The sequence below is a fragment of the Ambystoma mexicanum genome, chromosome 3q (assembly GCF_040938575.1).
Source record: "Ambystoma mexicanum isolate Mex_15411 chromosome 3q, UKY_AmexF1_1, whole genome shotgun sequence".
NCBI lineage: Eukaryota > Metazoa > Chordata > Amphibia > Caudata > Ambystomatidae > Ambystoma > Ambystoma mexicanum.
The window spans coordinates 834,079,549-834,099,938 of NC_090926.1; the positions used below are offsets into that span (position 1 = coordinate 834,079,549).

General features: G+C 45.1%; 2 protein-coding genes across 3 annotated transcripts in view; one reads left to right on the plus strand and one right to left on the minus strand.

Annotated features, from left to right (window-relative positions):
• Positions 1-1,666, minus strand: part of COX11 (cytochrome c oxidase copper chaperone COX11) — a 133,071-nt gene extending 131,405 nt beyond the window's left edge. The window contains exon 1 of one of the 2 annotated variants that reach the window (XM_069654928.1): positions 1,628-1,666. In XM_069654928.1, coding sequence (XP_069511029.1) covers positions 1,628-1,651 — 24 coding nt within the window. In that variant the 5' untranslated portion in view covers positions 1,652-1,666. Of the gene's footprint in view, positions 1-615; positions 1,028-1,627 lie in introns of those variants that run through there. The other variant, XM_069654927.1, reaches the window with a different exon arrangement.
• Positions 1,242-20,390, plus strand: part of STXBP4 (syntaxin binding protein 4) — a 775,907-nt gene continuing 756,758 nt past the window's right edge. The window contains exon 1 of the mRNA XM_069654926.1: positions 1,242-1,361. The gene's annotated coding sequence lies outside the window, so the exon portion shown is untranslated. The remainder of the gene's footprint in view (positions 1,362-20,390) is intronic.

Sequence of the window (20,390 nt, forward strand, 5' to 3'; positions counted from 1 at the left end):
TACTGCATCGTAATGATTGCCCACCCCATCACAGCTAGTCTCAGGTTGTTGTCGGATTACAGGAACAGTAACAGGATCATGAGGAAGGGAAGAGAAGGCAGCAGCTACTGGTTGGGGAGCAAGTCTTGAAGTTTGAGACAGACTAAGAAAGAGGAAGGAAAGGAAGATATTGGACTATGAGTGACAGGATTGGGTGGAAAGGTCATGTATTCTAGTTTAGCATATCAAAATGGACTACAGAAATAAAGACTATTACCCGGGAAATGTTTTTTTAATGTGTACATGGGTTGTAATAGTTTCAATGCTGCTCGAGTCTAAAGTGACGAGAGAAAGCATAATCCTTTGCCTCCATGTCTTTAATAGAATCATGACTTTCTATAACACAAGTATGCAAAATCAGTAGGATCATTAACAAATCAGGCCCTAGCCAGTACATCACTGAGAGGCATAATATAGGTCTATTGTGACTTCCCATTGAAAGGTTGCATTGCGCTGAATAAGATTCTCACCTGTCTAGCTTCTTCAAAAAAATATGTTTTAAACTTGCAGCAGAAAGTTCAGGCCGCGCCCCCTACACAAATACCCGAAAATGTGGAACTCCCGATTAGGACTCACCTGGCAGTACAGGCGGTATAGCGGCACCGCAGCATAGGACATCCCCACCATACCCACTGCAGCTGCAGCGATGTAAGTCAGGACAGTCTTGTTGCGGCTCTTCCATTCTCGCTCCTGGCCACGGGTGAAAGGGTTTTGGTCTCGAATACCCCGTACTGACTGCCGTCCGAACAGCAGCAAACCCGGCGGGCACCTACGACACACAGTGGTAGTACGGGGACACACACTTAGCCAACGACTACCGAGCCTGCAAACTATGTGCGGTATCCACATTGCAATGCACGGGAAGCCGGTAGCACAGAAGCTGTCACCTTGGCATCTTAGCCACCATGTTCAGCTCTATAGACACAGAAGAAACACTTCCTGGGCAAGCTTGCGCTCTTGCTGACATCTAGAGCGAGCGCGCCACTTCTCTATCTGTTAGCGGACATGTTTAATGTACTACAGTTCAATCTGCAGAAACAGCTGTACGGCGTCTCATGCCATCATTGTGCACTTTCGGCGTGGTATGTAATATTGCTGTGGTTTTCAGACTTCCAGAACACATATTCGGCGCCTCACCTCTTCGCATGCGTGTACGGGTTTCACTCCACACAACATGGGTGCCACCAGTCCTAACGTCCACGCAGATACTGAGGCGAGCGCGGTCTAGTTGTTAAAGCTGTTTATGTTTTGAAAGTTTGTGGTATTGGCCAGGTATCTGGATATAATCTAAGGACCAGCACTCCCGCACGCCCTGAGCGCAGGTAAGGAAGCTCCGTGTTTGGTGACGCGTCAGATCGGGCCGGCTGGAGATGTGGTTTTCTACGGGCACCCATTCTGCATCCAGCAGTTTCGCCTCCCTTAGCTATGGAGCCACGAATCGCACATCAACAATTCTCTTACCCGTTCGCCCACCTCAGCCTCGCTGCGTTAATCCTTAGCCTGTTCACCAGCCACAACACCTTACTAATCAGGACTGCCCATTCATTCACCAATACACCATACACTCCTTCATCGGGTTCTTCACCACCTTTCTCACTCTTGCTGTCGCCATTCATCTGTCAGCCTAGTCGCCATGCTCGCACTCTGCATCTAACTCGGACGAGGGTCCTTTGGCAGGAAATCCTACTCCATCGAGCATTTTCTTTTGAACGTCATTGTACTATATTCATATGTTGGGGGGCCGGTGGATAGGGCCGGGGGGCTGCCAACAGTATGTTTTTGCTGATAATGAGGGGAAATCATAAGACCTATTCGCCTCCAATTATGTCACTTAAGAGCAATCCATATCTGCACAGAGCGCGCAGCTTTCCCGTGGCCATGAGTGAGAAGGCCATTTTATAGCTCTCAACCTTTTGCGCTTTGGGGATTTAGAGCCCATACAAGTATATCGGTGCGTATGGGACTTAGCGGTTGATTGAACTCAGAACAGGGCGGCTATCACCTGCATGCCATTTGAGACACATGTCATTCATTCCTGTTTTTTCCTTTTGGATTCTTACACTTGTTTTTGTGTTTCCAATTTGAAATGTAGGAAAAATACATGGGGGTGGGGGGGGGGGGCAGAGGTACTGTTTTTTTATTAGTCAGATAAATAGACTTTTAATACAAACATTCCTAATATACACTTCATTGAGAGCAGGTAACATAATAAGGGTACAGAGCTAGTTCCTATACCTTCTAAATGTACACGATCAATTAATTAACAGTTAGTCCTTACAATTGCACATAAACTAGTTCGAATATATATTCACAGTAAACAATTGCAGTACTATGTATCTAAAACCTTCACAATGGTCTTAATACAATACCAGAACCTCATGCGATGATACATCTATCCGATGTCGTTCCCATTCGTAAGCATGCCCCACATGGCATCATCATTCTCAGTGATTATTAAGCCTGAACGCAGGGCGAAAAAATACCTATTCCTAAGATTCGTCATCGAGGGACATTCTAAAAACATGTTTGCTGCTTTGTATACATTGGTCGCCGCAAAGTCTGCACATTCTCTCGGGCCCAAGAATGTTATTTGGTACTCCGATAACTTTCAATGTGGTTGTGATATTGTGTTTAATATATTCCCAAACAGTATACTTACCCAGATAGGCTATACTGGGGAGCTATTTTACGTTGTGTGTATCGAACAAACAAAGTGCTACTATTTTTGGCTGCTTCATTGATAATAGACTGTGGCTTACTATAATCGTGCATCATTTCTCGGGTAACTCGTTTAAATACCTTAGTTTGTATGTTAAAATTCAACATGCATCCTTCCCACACAGTGTGTTCTTATCACTGCCTTTCATCTGCAAATAACGAGAAACCATTGCTTGCATAATAATACCTTGGATAGTTTTCGGCGGGCGCATGCACATATTTCCAGCAGCAGTTTAAACAATGCGCAGTTTTGGTAGTCGGCAGATGTCAGTTCAAGATAAATGCATTCTACCGCATTATTCTTTGGGAGGCGCAGACGAGCCTTCAGGCAAGTGCGCTCAAGCAGTCCAAATTCGGGTTTATTCGGTGTCATCGCCCACATTTCTGCACCATACATTATAGGTGGCATAACCATGGTGATGTATAGCCTTAATAGTGTAACCCCCATATCTGCGGGCAAATGCACTAATTGCCTCGATATGCTGAGCCTTTTTAATCTGAACATTTACTAGTTGCCTAAACCAGTTGAGAGAAGGTTTCTCCAGGTTATAATTATAACACCTTGAATGAAACTCGTTTCACAATGATTGACTGGCCAATAGCCAAAAAGAGAGAACGTCGGTATGTTCACCTGAAAACATCTTTTGAACATAAACTGAACAGGTGGGACTGGTGTGAGAATTATAATCATTTGGCAAAGCTAAATGGATATGAGGCGCTGACACATGTTGTACACCATTATCGTAAAATGCAGCTCTGCCCAGCCCCAGAAGTTAGGAACTTTATGTTAAAGTTGTGTATCAATCAACTCCCAGTAATGACTGTGGTGGGCCCTCGTTTGAAGGTACCAGTGGAACTCCATATTTGCCGAATATGTGGCAAATCTGGTCAGATGGAGTCAGCCCGCCATGTCTTCATTCAATGTGCTGAATTGGGACATGTCTACATGTGTATGTTAGGCAAGCGGGTCTATTCCTATGAGACAATCAAAACAAATGTTTTTTGGGACTACTGTTTAAATTTGCATACCATCTCTTTGCAGCTTGCCCTATTTAGAGTTTGGCAAAACGTTAAAACTTTGTTGCCGAAACTGTGATAACGGTACCTGAAGGCATATTTCTCCCCTTTCTCTTTTCCTTCTTCCCCTCTTTTCTTATCTTATCTCTTCTTGTTCCCTCCTTTCTTCTTCTTGTGCTATCATTATTTTATATCTGCAGTTAATTGTATCATTATGAATTCAATTAACTGATGAATTACTTAATGAGTTTTATGTGATCTATATGTTGTGTAAAGTCCAAATTTTGGATTATATCACAATCAAATTATTATAATAATAATAATGACTAAACCAGTTAAACTTATTGTCCAGTACAATACTAAGGTATTTATAAGCCTGGACCTCCGCAACCGTTTTCGTTATTAATCTACCAGCAACTTTTCGTTTTTTGAATTGTGCCACTGGGTCTAAAAAACATAATTTTCATCTTGTATTTATTTTTAATCCATTCTGGTTTGCATATTTACTTAATAGTAGTAGGGATTTTTGTAGACCCGTTGGGGTACTATCCATAATTGCCATGTCATCGGCATAGTGCTTTGAAGCACTTCGCCTGTGTATAAGTGCTATATAAATAAACAATAAATAAATGTATAGTTTCCCAATTTTGCGGGAATGGTAACAGTCAGTCGAGGCATTAGCTATATCCGCTAGATACAGATTAAAAAGCGTTGGGGGCCAAAACGCAATCTTGCTTGAGGCTGGTTTTAGTGGAGGTCCAGTTGGTAACGGCTCCGTTGTTATCCATTCTAACTCTAACACTATGTAATGCAACTAACATGATCAGCAAACCCAACCCAGCAGAATTTTCCAATTTTTGAGTTTGTGCCACAGCCATTCCCTATCGACAGTGTCAAATGTGGCACTGAAATCTATAAATGCCACGTATGTTGTTTGCTTGCGAATAAAGTAAGCTTGCAGAACAGTGGTGATAAGTGCAAATACATTGTCCATAGTGCAGAGTGCGGTTGGAGTGTTCTCGGGTGGTCCGGGTACTACCCTCTGTGGTTTGTTCTACTGGCGCCTATTAGGACTGCACGCTTTGGCCCACCAGCGTTTTGACATAACGCCAGATCCATGGTAGGAAGTTATACTGCTTAAGTTATGCTGCTTATCTGTACGCATTAGCCTCAGCAACGTGTTTGCTGGTCCTCCTGTTTTTTTCAGTCTGCTGAAGTAAGTAGGCGGTGTGACGACATCTGGTTTAAGGCGCCACCCTGCGCACAGCTCTATTATGCCAGGTAAACTGCGCTCTAGGGCGAATAACTACAACCTTAGGAAAAATGCACCATCCAAAAAAAGAGCAGATCGTTTTGGGTACCCGTGAACAATCTACAGGCACGAAAAATTGATCTTTGAAGTTATTGACCACTAGCTCTCCCCTGTCTAAGCAAATGAATGAAGATGGTGCTGGAACTATTAAAGCCTATTTCCAACCGGAAACAGCGATGCCGTCCATGGTTGTTACTGAACAAGTGGAGGCATGTCTACCAGCACTCCCTGGCATGGAGCAAGCCATTAACAATACTGACCCTTCTTTTTCTGCATTTGACAATAATAATTCTCTCTTGGCTTTGTGCTATTCATTGCGTGATACCCTTTCTGCGGACAAGCCTCTGATTTTGAATACGCTGAGACTTCTAAGTCTAGCCTATCGCAATCTCTCCCAGTTGAGAATCTGGCTGATTTCATTGCTCCGAAAACAGAGCACTGCCACCTTCCATTTGTGTCCCCTGGAATCAGCTTCGGAATTGGCATCAGAGGCACCAAATGCGTCGGTGGATAAAACCATGCAACACAGTGAGGTGCAAGCACAGTTATCCATATTGCAATTTACCAAGAAGGTTTTGCTTCTTGTGTGTGGGAAAAACATAGATGATGTCACGGTCTTGTCTAAAGCAAAGTTGTATATCTTGGAGCGCCATGAAGACCTTGGCAGACTTATAGGCTGACTAAAGTTTAGACCAGCAAGCAGTGCTGGCACACTCACATTTATTTATTCATTTTTACATTTGTAGAGCGCACTAAGCCCAGAGGCATTGAGGCGCTGAATACATCGTAAAGACTGGACGTGTACAGTGAAGCAGGGAAAGAAGTGGCATAGATACAAGGCATCAATCAGGCAAATAGTAATGTTTTTAGAGATTTACGGACTGTCCAGTAGGAAGTTCCGACTCAAAGGACGGGTTGGAGCAGGTTCCAATGTTTGGCGGCGAAGAATGGTAGGCTTGAGCCTCCAGCCTTAACGCGTTTAAATTTGAGTTGGGAGAGACAATGGGTGTAGGCTGATCTCTTGGGTCTGGAGATGCTTGTCTGGGTAATCGTCTGCGATAGATAGGAGGGGCCTCATTGGAGAGGCATCTGTGGGTGATTGGTAGTGATTTAAATAGAATCTGCTTGCGAATGGGAAGCCAAAGGGGATTTCTACTGGCTGCAGTGATATGTTCCTATTTAGGGATGTTCAGGGTTGCTCGTAGTGCATTACTTTAAATAGTCTGCATTTTTGTAATGTTTTGTTTTGAAGTGCCTGCGAAGGGCACATTGCAGTAGTCAAGTCTTGAGCCAATGGTAGTTTCCCGATAGTCAAGCAGCTTTCCGGGGATGAGAAAGGTCTGGCCACATTTATTAGTTTGGTGGTGTAGGGGGCTGAAGAGGCAATGGCTTTTACTTAGAGAGAGAGAGAGAGAGAGAGAGAGAGAGAGAGAGAGAGAAAAAAAAGCATCTAGGTAAACTCATAGGGCCTGATTCACAGCAGTGTTTTATAATGGCACAATCCCATTGGAAAACACTCTGTGAATCAGGCTCCTAGTGTCTTCACTGACGGAGAGGTTGGGTTTAAGTTGGCATCAATGTTGAAGGCTGAGTATTGTGGGTCAAGCTTTTTTAACACCGATGGGGGACCCACCAGCATGATTTAAGCAAAGACTGTGCCCATCCAGGCCTGGGTGGTTGTGGAGACAGAGTTTAGGGAAACTGAGTATTTGTGGTAGTTGCCAGAAAGTGGGAGAAGAATTTGCGTGCCAATGGCATAGATTGTATAGGAGATTCCGATGGAGTCTAGAAGGGCGTACATCGGGTTTTTGAAGATATTGTATAGTGTTGGGGATACACAAGATCCTTGTTGCACAACGCAGGTGATTGGTGCGGGTGGGGCGCTGGTGTTCTCAGTGACTACTTTGATGGATCTTTCATCCAGGAAGGATGTGATCCCATTTGTGGCTTCCGCTGAGAAGTTGGATAAGTAGGTTGGCTGGTGGCAAAGGATTTTGTGGTCCACCATATCAAATGCCGCTGATAGATCAAGTAGCAGCAGTAGGGCAGGTTTGCCCTCATCCCTTATCTTATCCAGCTGGTTCTTAAGGTCTAATAGGGCTGATTCTGTTCCATGGCCTGGATTGAATCCTGATTGTTGCATACCTAGAATGTGATTGGTCTTCATATAGTGCTGAATTTGCAGATAGGCTGCTCCGTCAAGAATTTTCAACAGGAAGGGTACTGTTGTGATGGGGCGGTAGTTAGTTGGAATAGAGTGATCAAGTGTGGGCTTTTTTTTTTATGAGCGGGAGCACCCAGGATTCCTTGAGGCTAGTGAGGACTGTGCTCATGGTAAAGGAGGCATTGATAAAGGATGTTGTAGAGGAGGAGCCAAATGCCTGTACCGGAAGTCCCGCCCCCATTTTGCCTATATGTTGGAAACTGGATATTGCAACATGCACAACACCAGTAATGGTACCTATACTGTCAAGAGGCCTTGAAACAAGGTATCCACTGAGAAAACCCTATTTAATGTACCCGCTCAGAAATTAGTCTTCTAAAGGAATTCTCTGGAAGAAGTGTGAAAATGAATGAAAGAGAAGACTGGTGACGTCACATGAAGCAGAAATGATGTGCCCAGAAGAGATGCCAATGAAGAGAGTATATAGACCTTACAGAATCGGACAGCGAAGTGTTAAATGCGAAGAAGGAGCTCAAAACCCGGTCTTCTGTCACATGGTCAAGTTGAAAATAGACTTTAGGCAAAACACATTGAGACTGGAGAAAAGGCTGTGCTCACACTCCCTTTTATTCTCAAGCACAGTGAAACTTGAAAGGCTGAGTTCAAAGACAAATTCGAATGGTAGACAGCAGGAGTGATGATGGAGGATGGGCTAATAGGGTGGGGATGTATGATCAAGTCCAACCCTCCAGCACCTGCAGTACCAGCTTGCATGCTGCTAGCGAGTAGAATATTCCAGAAGGGTACATGCGTGCCAACCAATCATAGAGGGCCACATAGCGAAGAGCCATATAGTTTGAGACCCACAGATACGGACGGCGAAGATGACTTGCACTAGGGGCGGGCATAGTTGTCCACCTGACCTTAGAGACCCAATGACAATCCTGTTCCCCATAGAATGTATACCTAGATGTTCCCCTTAAGCATATCAAAACCCCACATAGGTTTCCTTATTTTGCCACGTCATATGATGTCAGTGATGCAGAATTTATGCTATATAAATGTCTTTTTTTCCAATTAAATGCTTGGAGAGAACTCTTGAGAGAGATTATGCTTTGGGTCATCCATTGACGTCAATTGTACTCCCTGTTTTATACAATTGCAATTAAAAATGTTTTTGCCAACTTCCTGAGTCGGTCTGATTATTGGTGCGAGAGTAAGATCTGCATCCCCATCCATCCCATAGAGTGCTACCTCGCTTAACGGGCCTATGGGTTCAAGTGATAGCAGAGGGAGGATGGTTCAGGTCCATCGACTAGTAGGTGTTTAGTGTTTCGGACAAATCGGACACCCTCTGCAATCTAGCAGGAGGATCACAAAGTTTCCTGTGGAGAGCGGCCGATACAGAATTCTTGCAAGAAAATCGATATATGTGGGACAGGTCCCTCTTTGATGAAATTCCTCCTGGTTTCCACAGGCGCTGAGCAGACGGAAGGCGACGGTGGTCGATTGGAGGAGCAGGACGATCCCGAATGTCTTGAGCTGAAAAACGAATGGTGAATAGATTGAGGGGACTGGCAACATGAGGGAATGGGATTGTGGTAATATAGAAATGTAGCAGTGGGTTTGTTTAGTATATGTCGAAGAGTGTGTAAACGAGGAGAGTTTTGTGAAGCCCGGTTTCCTACCTCAAGGCAGGTCTAGGAGGAGGCATTTCAAAACCCCACGGGGGTAAATAGGTAGCACATAAACAGGTCTATGATGGGGAATTACTCGAACTCATCAGGGTATTTTAGGGGAAAGGAGAAAAAGAGTACCATAGTGTTAGTGTAAAGAATTGATTAGTCTGTCTGTGTATTTTGTTATTTAAAAGAGGTGTCGAAGAGCGATGAGAGTAAACTGTGAGGTTAAAGAAGAGATAAAGTTATCTATCTTTTAATCATTGTCGGCGCCAACAGAACAGGTTGATTGAGATCATTGAGAATTAGAGGCTTTGGGCGGCGAGGTTGGAGTGCGCTAATTTTGTTGTTTTTCTGAAACTTCTGTGTAACTGACGGTAAGTATTGACAGTCAATTGAGACATGTCACAATGGGGGATGTTACTCCACTGATGCATTTTTAAAAGACGCTGCCAAAGCACGTGCCTAACCTTAAACAGTATAGTGCGGAGTGGGTAAAGGGCACAGTAGATATGATGTTCATGAAATGGCCACAAGTGGGATTGCTGTCCAAATCGGTTTGCAACACATGACCGCATACTTGCATGCTGCATATACAGGGAAGAAATTGGAGAAGATGCTAGCTAGTTGAAAGCTCTGGAAAATGTACCAGGAGGAGCGGGAGGATCCGCCTCCTGAGGATTGCATGCTTAATCAGTGTAGGGAGTAAGGTGTTGAGCCTTCTGCTTCCCTTAACTTGCCTGAAGTAAACGGCGATATTATAGAAGATGTAGGATTGTATCCGTTAACGGAACTAAAAGCGGTGACAGTATATAGTTATCCGATATATGGACCGCCTTTCTACAGTAGTGATGATAGTCCAGAAGAGACTAAAAGAAAGCAGGAGATCATTAAGATCGTACAGGACAAAGAGGAGAAAAGTGAATGACTGAATATATGAACAGAGATAGAAAGGGAGATTAAGAGATGGAAAGGAGAAAAGGAGAAAGCTGACAAGGTAAAACTCGTATAGAACGAATGGATGGGTTGACAGATATTTCTCAAGCTCGATGGGAAACGTATTGAGGAAGTTAGGCAAAGGGAAGATCAAGACGAACAGGATAGAAAAGATAGGGAAGGAGAGAAAAGATTGAAAGAAGATGAGCATAAGAGAAGGAATAGGCAGAAACAAGAACAGATGTATCAGGAGGAACAACAAAGAAAGGACAGAGGAGCAAAAGAAGTATGACAACAGGTAGAGGGCAATCGAAGAACAAGATAGGCAAGACAAGAAGAGGGAAGAGGAAGAAGCGCAGAATTTACGGGATAAAAGAATACAAAGACAAAAAGAAGAACGTAGAACAAATAGGGAAGAGAAAAGACAAGAAGAGGAAAGAGTTAGATGGGAATAGAGGAAGCAAAAGGAATTGGACAAAGAAATGGAGCAAAAAAGAAGACAAAGGGAATGCGACATTGATCGCATTCAATAAGAGTTAATGGAAACGAGTCCAGTTATATCATGGGGCCATATAGAGGAGTTTCTCCTGTCACAGTGAGCAACGTCATGACCATCTAGGATAACCCTAGAGGAGAATTTTGACATAGGAAGCATCAGGGAGAGGATTGATAAAGCCTATCGAGATTTATTCTCTCCTCTCATTCTATATCCCCTGTCGCTCCCTTCGTTCTGCTGATCTCTTCTTACTTTCTGTTCCCTCACCACCATGTGCCTCTTCTTGTTTCCACTCCTTTCAGCTTCGTGCCCCCTTACACTGGAACTCCCTACCTCTCTCTATCCGCTCCTCCACCACCTTTTCCTCTCCTCATTGAAAGAACTTCTATACTCCCCTCCATGATACCTTTGCCATCTCTCTATCCCCTCCCTCCTTCTATTATCTTTATCTGTTCCCGTCTCTCCTATGATCTCCTCTCTTTTGTTGCTCACTTCACTCATTACTGTCTCCCTCTCCTTCCGTAGCCCCTTCTCTCCTCTACCTTCTTACTTACAAATTGTTCTAAATGCCGATTTTATGGCTTAATACATGTTTACTGTTTTGCTTTTATTGTTCCATGTTTTATGTGTTACTTGTTGTTAACTGTAAAGCACCTTGGATTAAGGCGCTATATAAAACCATAAAAAATACAAATACAAATTTGAGGGAAAGCAGCAATTTGGGGGGCCGAGCAAAGGGAGAACAATCCCTGGACCTCCAATCACAAAGCGAGGAAAGAGACCCATTATGTCTCGAGCATAGAGCCTTGTCCTTAGACAGGCTGACTTTAAATAAGGGAGATGGGGACAAAAGCCATACTAGTTGGGGAGTGGATATGTCAGACGAAGAGAGAGAAACCTTCTGTGGGGAGGAGGGAGAAAGTGCATGTGGTCCCAAGGGATGTCTGCAGACGGACAAGGAAGTGAGATAGTCTGAACTAGAGCAGCCTACGGATAGGACGCCAGATCCCATGGTTTATCCAGACTGACGTAAAGGATAATCGCATAGCGAAAAAGAAGAGTCGCCACCAAATGTGAGCATGCGCAGGTTATTGCCAGGTAGAAGGCGATCAGGGACCATTGTCCCCACTATAGACAGACAGACGATGGGAGCCGATTGCGGATTTGGATTCACGCAATTCCCTTGATTTGAGAAAGGAGGGGCCAGCCTGCAGTATTTCCCTGGCCACAAATGGATAAGGATAACTTAAGATGCAAACTTCCCAGCTTAAAGGCTGGTGCAGGAAAATGGATTTGTTAGAAAAGATGACAGGAGGAAATACATTAGCAATAGGGAACATTAAGGTTCTCCCAGCAGCCATTCTTAGGGAAAGGGCTAATGACATTTGGACGAGAGCAGGTAACTCAAGTGTCACGACACAGAACGCAGTAGATGTCTGGAGAGCACTCCAGGTACAGTATCCTGATATGTCAGACATGGGTGTAATAATGGCACGTAAGATGAAAGATGAAGATCTGCATGCTTATATTCAAACCATTCAGGAATGGTGGACTCTTGAAACGAGGGAGCATTTTATCACAGTTTGTGTCAGGAATTACCGGAGCAAGTACATAGACGGCTCAAGAAATTAGTGGGAATGGAAGCAAAGCCATGGGCAGAGATACCGTTAACTATAGCGCCTCACTGCCGGCTGTTACAAGAGAAAAATAAGAAGAACGAATATGCTAGAAAACTTGAGGAAGACAAGATAGTTCAGAAGAAAGTGTTGAGGTACGCCATAGAAGGGGCGGTGCTGACAAGCGGAGAAGGATTGGGAATGCTGCAAGCAGTGGGTACATCGCAAGCAAATAATCATCGCCAAATCGATCAAGGAGGGAATAGGTTTACGCCACGAGGCAGAGGAAGGGGTGGTTTTCAGAATAACCAAGGTGGTTTTCAGAATATGCAGAATGATAATAAGAATGTGCAAGGAGGATTCAACCAAGGGGGGCTAGTGAGAAGAGCTCCTCTTGTATGTTGCACATGTGGAATGACAGGGCATATCGCGCGCACATGTGAATGCCAACGGTATGTACAGAATGGTCAATTCTCGAGAGTTCTTCCAGCATATAGCTCACAGGCTATGGATGGGTTAGCCCAAGATCAGACAGTGTATCAAGCACAAGCGCCACAAACGCAACAGGCATTGCAGCCACAGCAAGCACCATTGAATCTGCTGCAAGGGCAGTCACAACACGCACCCATGCAGATACAGCAGAAGGCAAACGCAGGACAGTTATTGATGCCTAGAGTAGGGGGTGTCTCTCTGGTGGGGGGAAGTCCTTTTACAGGTGCAGGGATAAGCATGTACCCACAATAGGACAGCTCACAGGGCGACTTGATGTCTTCAGTACTATCAGTGACACCAGACTCTCAAGAGGAACCAAGGGTTGATGTGACAATAGGAGGCAAATATTTTTCTTTTTTAGTAGACACTGAGCAAGTATCCAATGTCGGGAAAAGCCATGAATATGCAGGTTTTCTCTGGAGCTACAAGCAGAGTTCCTTTTACTGACAAATTACCAGTCTCCATAGGAGCGTGTGACATGTCTGTTCCATTATTGTATTTACGGCAGACACCAGTTAATATTCTGGCAAGAGATTTAATGACAATGCTAAATATGACGATTTCTTTTACTAATGAAGGAATAGTGTGTTCTACTCCAGGGATACATTATATGAATGTTGGGGAATTTATATTGGTGTTTACAAAGCCAAATAGCTCTGTGAGGAATCCCATTATAGCCAGAAGGCTTTCTTTATGGGCTATGCATTTTGTTGACATGGCTACCTGGCTAGTGGGAAAGATTATGAGAATACCTGATGAGTTTTTGTTCATGCCACAGATACCTATGGATGAAGAGGGGGACAGACTATTTCCCGTAGAGTTAAATGCAGCCATAGTGCGAGGGGAATTGGCCATGCTCGAAGGAACTGATGACGAGGGCAGGGCATAGAGAACAGTGATTGCCATTGGGAAAGGTATAGATTGACTGACGTCATTGGCGAGGGAGATGTTTAGAGATGATCCTTCAGATGATGAAGTAATATTCGAGATGAGTATTACATATTGTATCAGAATAGAGAAAAGATAAATCCCACAGCGAATGGTGATAGTGCGGCAGCGCCCAGCATTTTTTGATGAAGATTTTGAAAAAGTGCAAAATTCTTTATGGTCTACAGGACCCTATGATTTAGGCCTATTGAAGGGAATAGTGGAGGTTAAGATTAAGCTGAAGCCAGGAGCAATTATACATCGAGCAAGGCAGTACCCAATATCTCGAGAGGCGGATGAGTGTATTTGTAAGACTGTATCAGCCCTGATGGAACAAGGTATTTTAGTGGTGTCAGAGTCACTGTAATTCTGTGGTGTACCCCATGAAGAAATCAAAGGAGGGGGTTGTAGACATTTATTGAAGATATGAGACCAATTTAACCAGATTGTAGTGGCTGAGTTTCCTTTAGTTTTGAATCCGGCGACAATATTGTGTAGTATCCCAGCAGAGCCTCGATATTCTACAGTGATTTACTTGAAAAATGCATTTTTTTCAATCCCGTTGCATAAGGACTCCCAATACCTTATGTCATTTACGTTTCGCCAGACTAAGCTGAAGAGACTTGTTTGCCACAAGGGTACTGTGAGTCTCCATCGATCTTCAAATCTTCAATAGGGTCCTGCCGATGGACCTAAGCAAAATTGATTTGCAAAGTGTTGTGTTGCAGTACGTAGATGACATTTTAGTTTGTAGCACGACAGAACATGAGTGCAGGAAAGATTCGATTCAGTAAATACTATTCTAGCAGACAAGGGATATAAAGTGGACAAGGACAAGTTGCAATATTGTCAAGAGGAGGTGTTGTATATAGGCCAGTTAATCTCACATGAGGGGACAAAAGTCACACCTGAAAGAGCTGAGGCGATTATGAAAACAGCAAAACTGCATACGATAAAACACATGCAGTAGGTTTTGGGATTATGCAACTATGTCAAAGCATGGGTATTTGATTATAGTTCAACAACAGGACCCCTTTTGCAGGCTTTGAAGAAAGCACAAGTGAACAAGGAAAAAAGAGAATGGACTGAGGAAATGGAGCGAGGGTTTGAAGAATTGAAGAAAGCAATTTGTACAGCTCCAGTTTTAGGAATTCCCAACTACGATGAGGCATTCTTTTTGTTTTCACATACGAATGGGATAGTTATGACCGCGGTGCTAACACAGAGGACTATATTGGGGTACGAACCCCAGGCATATTTCAGTGGGATTTTAGATTCAGTTATGAGAGGGCACTTTCCTTGTGACCAATCGCTGCCAGCAGCCGCGTTCGCAATAGAGAAGTTACTAGTATTGTGATGGGGTGTTCTATGACATTATTTATTGAGCATGCTTTCTTTGCCATTTTGGAGAAACCTAAGGGTACATTGACATCTAAGAGGGCTTCTGCATATGAGGTAGGCATATTGAATCCAGCAATCAAAATGGTCAGGTGTAAAATAGTAAACCCTGCCATGTTTATTGCCGAACCTGTGGTAGAAGGTGAGCATGTGCATGATTGCGCAAACTATGAGGAGTTCTATCACGACATCCCGCGCGTAAAGGTGAGTGCGCTAGCGGGGGGATGATTCTCTTTATTGATGGGTCTTCAAAAATGTATCAAACTGATGGGGAAAGGCATTTAGGTTCAGCTGTGGTAAGGCACAGAGCCAATGGTGAATTTGAGGTTGTAGCAAGTGCAAGACTACGTCTTACTTTTACGCGCAAGCAGCAGAATTGGTGCCGCTTATTGTCACGCTTGAGAAACACGCAGGGGAGGAAGTAATGGTGTACAGTGACTTCGCCTATGTGACGCCAACCGTGCACGCAGGGCTAGCACGTTGGAAAAGGAGGGGCTACCTCTGAGCGGACGGCACGCCAGTGCAACACACAGCATTATTGGACAGGCTTATTAAGGCACTACAACGCCCAGTAGCCATCACAATAGTTAAATGTACAGCAAATACCAAGTGAACTGACTTTATCTCACGCAGGAACAAAGCCGCAGACGAAGAGTCCAAAAGGGTTCCATATTCACCAGATATTTCAAGTTTCTATACTCCAGATGTAAAAGAAAAAGTAGTCACAATTATGATTGTAAATGAAGCGTTTAATCATTTGTCAAGAATAAAGTTGATGGAGGTTCAAGGCAAGGCACCACAGGAAGAGCAAGAATTGTGGAAACAGAGGGGGTGTTCTTTATCCCCCTCTGAAGCATTGTGGAAACAAGACTGCACTGGAAAGCTGGTGATGCCTGTAGCCTTGTTAAGGTTAGCGCTTGAACAGCGGCACTACCCTGCGCATGTAACTAGGGAAAGCCAGCAGCTATTATGGAGGACTGGTTTGTACCGAACCTGTTAGAACACGTTGCATTTTATGTAGTAAATTGCATCGTATTTCAAAAGTTTACCGCTGGCCAAACACTGCGAACGATCAGAGGAGTGATTCTTCGACCGAATGGTCCTTTTCAGCATTTATATATTGACTATGTCGATATGCTGCAAGTATGTAGTGGATATAGGTGTATAATGGTGGTGCTGTGCCCCTTTTTTTAGATGGTTCGAAGCAGGTCCATGTACACACTGATATGCCACTTGCACAGCAAAGTTTTTAGTCGAAAAAGTCTTTCCTAAATTGGGAGTATGTGAGATGCTGAGATCAGACAATGGGCCCCATTTTGTTAATGAAGTATTTGAACAGAGTAGCCTATTGCTTAGGATAAAACACACGTTTTCTGCTTATCAGCTACAAGCGAACCGGATATGTGAGAGACTCAACAGCGTCCTTAAAGAGAGAATTATCAAATTGACATTGAAAAATGGATGGCTGTACTGCCTGCCCCTTGCATTATATGCATTAAGGAATCAGCCTGGGTCGGACCACCACCTCACGCCCAACGAGCTAGTGACAGGGAAGGGAATGAGAACGCCTTTGTCTCTTTCATCGAGGAGCAGAAGTGATTCCCAGAAGACTGCAGAAATGTTAGGAAACTAATTACATGCTTATTTGACATGTATCACCGCTAGTATGTCTGTCATTTCAGATCAACTCAATAGTAAGGGGTGTCGGTCTCAGGACACAGATGAAGACCATTCAGCAACTAGACTTCAAGAACTGTTTCCTGTACCTAAATTATTTGTGGGAGAATCAGTCCTAGTGCGCAACTTCACATGGAAGTGGCATGAGCCCCATTTTAGTGGTCCCATTATCAAGAACATTTATCCCTCAGCAGTAAAAGTCCAAGAGAGATGCACATAGATCCACTTAAATGATGTAAAGCCGTATGCTGGTGAGACCGATGCACCCCTAACCGTTGAGTCGGAAGCTAGACAAGAAGAAGTTGTTCAGCATGTGCAGACTCGATCGAGGAAGAAGGACGCTAAGGTTGCTGACTAAATAAATGCAAGTGTGCATTTGGACTGTGACTCACCCCGGACACTCTTTATAGATATTATAGCAGGAGTGCAAAACAAAGTTTGGAGTCACAAGAATTTTTGAATTGGACTTTAGAGAGTGTTGATGTACTAAATATGGCAAATCTGGAGTTCGACGAGTGGAAACATGAGCAGTTTCCATATTCATTCCTCACTGAGTTTCTCTTTGGTTAATCATATGGTTCTGTCAGATGTCAAAGCACATTGACCACTTCTCGCTTTCTTTATATACATACTTCAAGCTTATCCTGCTTTTGTTTGGAGGAGTACTAATATACGTGTGTTTCTGCAAGATCCTAAAACTGGCCCTGCAATTAGGAGGTTACTTATGGCGATAGTTCATCAGATCCTGCAGTTACCTGATAATTTAACAAGGCTGCCTGATTGAAAAGTTTCTTTTCTTCCTTAAAGTAGTACACAGGCACAAAGTGGACTGGCGAGAATTGCACAGTTCCGGAAAGTGAGCAAACTCAACGACGTGTGGCGAATCGAAAGTGGTGGGGTCTAATGTATTGGCCATACTATATGCGTGCTCATCATTTATCATTGTTTTTCTGATTTTGCTAATCCATACTGTCTATTTCATTGGCCCAAGTAAGGTAGAAGTCCCTTTGATTCTTCCCACTCCAGTGACCTATGCAGAATTATCTGTTGCAGAAAGACCAAGGCCATTTGTGATTATTTCTACACTAGTGACACATGTAAGGTCACCCATTTCTCTGACAAGTGTTCCTATGATTCCCCCTGTAGGAAGGACCCTTATTGATGTACTTCATGAGCATTATGCAGGCACCTGTCTTGCAACAGGGAGACACAAGCGAAGCACAAGGAAAGGTGATTATGTGTTGAATAATTGTCTAGACAGTACAGCACATTTTGGGAATAACATGTGGTATCGGCTCATGAAAGAGGTGGGAAAAAAGACATTCAAGGAGAGTTGCTTTGTCTGTGCTCTCTTACCTTATGGTGTGGAGAAATCTAAGGTATTCATAGCTATAGAAGTAGCAGTCCAGACAGCTCATTGCCTGACACACCTTGCACTGTGCCATGCCGAGAGGTCAGTTCCAGGGTCGAACAGCATCGTTGGTATGGGTGATTGAATGGACAGCTCCAGAAGAAGACGATTACATGCAAGATTTAAAGACAAGACAGAGACCACACACCAGATATCATGTGATAAGATACAAACAGCCTGGAAAGAAGGGAGGAGGAATCAGATGGGAAATAAATACAAAGCTCAATTGTCAAGGAAAGAATCATTAAGAAATACGAAGATGAGATCGGCCACCAGGGGGCGCACAGATGATGTCCTCTTCCGTGTGAGCTCCGTCCCCGTAGGTCTGCGAGGTGACCTGAGCCCCCACCTCGTAACCCCCCCACAGTGTAAAGAGCAGAGCATCGTGCGTTGGAATACTCCTGCACCTCCCTCGAGAAAACCCGATCGAAATCGGACGCGGGAAGCCCAATTAAACTTCGGGTGAAGTTCTTCGCTGGTGACGGCGCGAAATCGGAAGCGGACGGGCCGGGTCGGCAAACGGGGCCCCCCCCCTCCAACCCACAGAGCTGCTCCCTTGCAGTGCCCCCACTCGACCCACGGCGCGGACCCTCCAGCCGTGCCCTCGGGCCCGCGGACTATTGGAACACGGCGGAGGCCCCGCCAAGAGGTAAGCTGCGCCTCCAACCCTGCACAGCCCACGCTGTCTCATGCGACCGCGGTGCATCAGAGCGCCGCAGCCTGTATGCAGGGCCCCGGCTCTCGGAGGAACTAGCTGGGCTCACGCAGTGGTGGGCCTCCACGACGAACGCTCTGCGCGTCATGGATGCGGGCCCCGGCACGCACGAAAGATGCGTGGGATCAAGCGGGACCCCCATGATTTGAGGAACCCCTGCCTTTGGAGCCCTGCACACTGCATATCATCTGCCCCTCCCAGGGCACAGGGCACGGATCCTTCGGACTGAGGGTAGGGCCCCCGAAACAGGGGTGTGTCCCTCCTCAGGTCCCCGGTACCGATCGGAGTTGAGACTAGGGAGACATCTTGCGGCCTCGCCCCTGCACCGGGGATCCAGCAAATTCCAAAGATTACCTGCTGGGGGGTGTTGCCAACTTATCCCCCCTACTGAGCGAGCGCATTCCCACTGGCGGACGACTGGGAATTGCGCGAGGCTACAGAGCAGTCTGAGGGTGAAGCCCACACGTCCCTCCCACACCTGCCCAAACCCGGGACATCGAGGTGAAGCACCTATGTATATGCAGGCCAAAATAAAGCTAGCCGGTTACGCTTACGCTCCTTCTGTCCACACACTCATCGTCCCCACAATGGCAACGGAATCCGTGGCACATGGAGAGACAGCAGCCACGAAAGGTGACGTAGCAGCCCTCCTGATGGAGATAAAGAATATGGTGGCCAACATAGGCGGTAAGATTGATAAAATCACCCAACGTATGGATGAGATTGAGGACAGGTTGGAGGGGGTAGAAAACAACCAAACCTCCATAGATACTATGGAAATACAACTCGAACACAGAATCACGGATCTTGAACAGCAGGAAGAGGAATACAGGCTAAAGATGGATGATTTGGAAAACCGGGAGAGGCGGAACAATTTACGTTTTTTTGGGATCCAGGAACAGGATGGGGAGACTGAGGAGAGCCTTAAGGCAACACTTCATGATATTATCAAAATCTTGGTGGCAGATGATGAGATTGATGAACCGAGAACCGAACGGATCCACAGAGCAGGTGGCCCACCCAGAGGCCCGAGATCGGTCCTCGCTCGCTTCCATAGATACCAGGACAAAGCAAAGATTCTCGAGAAGGCGAGGCATGGAGGAGTGATCACCCTCAACGGTGCCCAGTCACCATATATCAAGATCTGTCTGCCATGACACTGGCGCTGAGAAGGATGTGTGGCCCCCTGACGAAATGGTTGAAGGAACGAGACACCAGATACCGATGGGGATACCCCTTCTCGCTCTCTTTTGAACATGAAGGTACGAGAATCAGACTACGGTCGGAGAGGGAAATGAAGGCCTGCATAGCCGAACTTGTTGATCTCCGCGAACGAGGGGAAGATGGAAATAACCCAAGAAACGAAGGGAGAGAATGGAAACTCCAAGGACCTAAGAGTCAGAGAGTCAAAGGGTCGAGAAAATTTCGGAGCGGTAACAGCTCCCCGGAGGGGGACAAGTGAACTGGACTAGCGGCAACTACGTTGACACAATGAGTATGTTCGAGACACGGGCCGTTTTCGGGCCAACACAAAAGGAATATTCGATGGTTGTAAGTTGCGGTTGATGGGGAGTTGGGGGGGGGGGGTCTCAGACCTATGTGGTGTTCATTGATAATTAAAGGACCGCGTGACGATGGTCCCTACTGGTGGTTCGGGGCTGGTTCAGTGAATCTAACTGGACCTGCTCGGACGCCCACACATGGGGGAAGGGGGTACATGGGAAGGAGAGGGAGGGATATGCAAGACAAGGGGGAAGGTGGAACTGTTATATAACTTTTACTCGCTGCTGAGA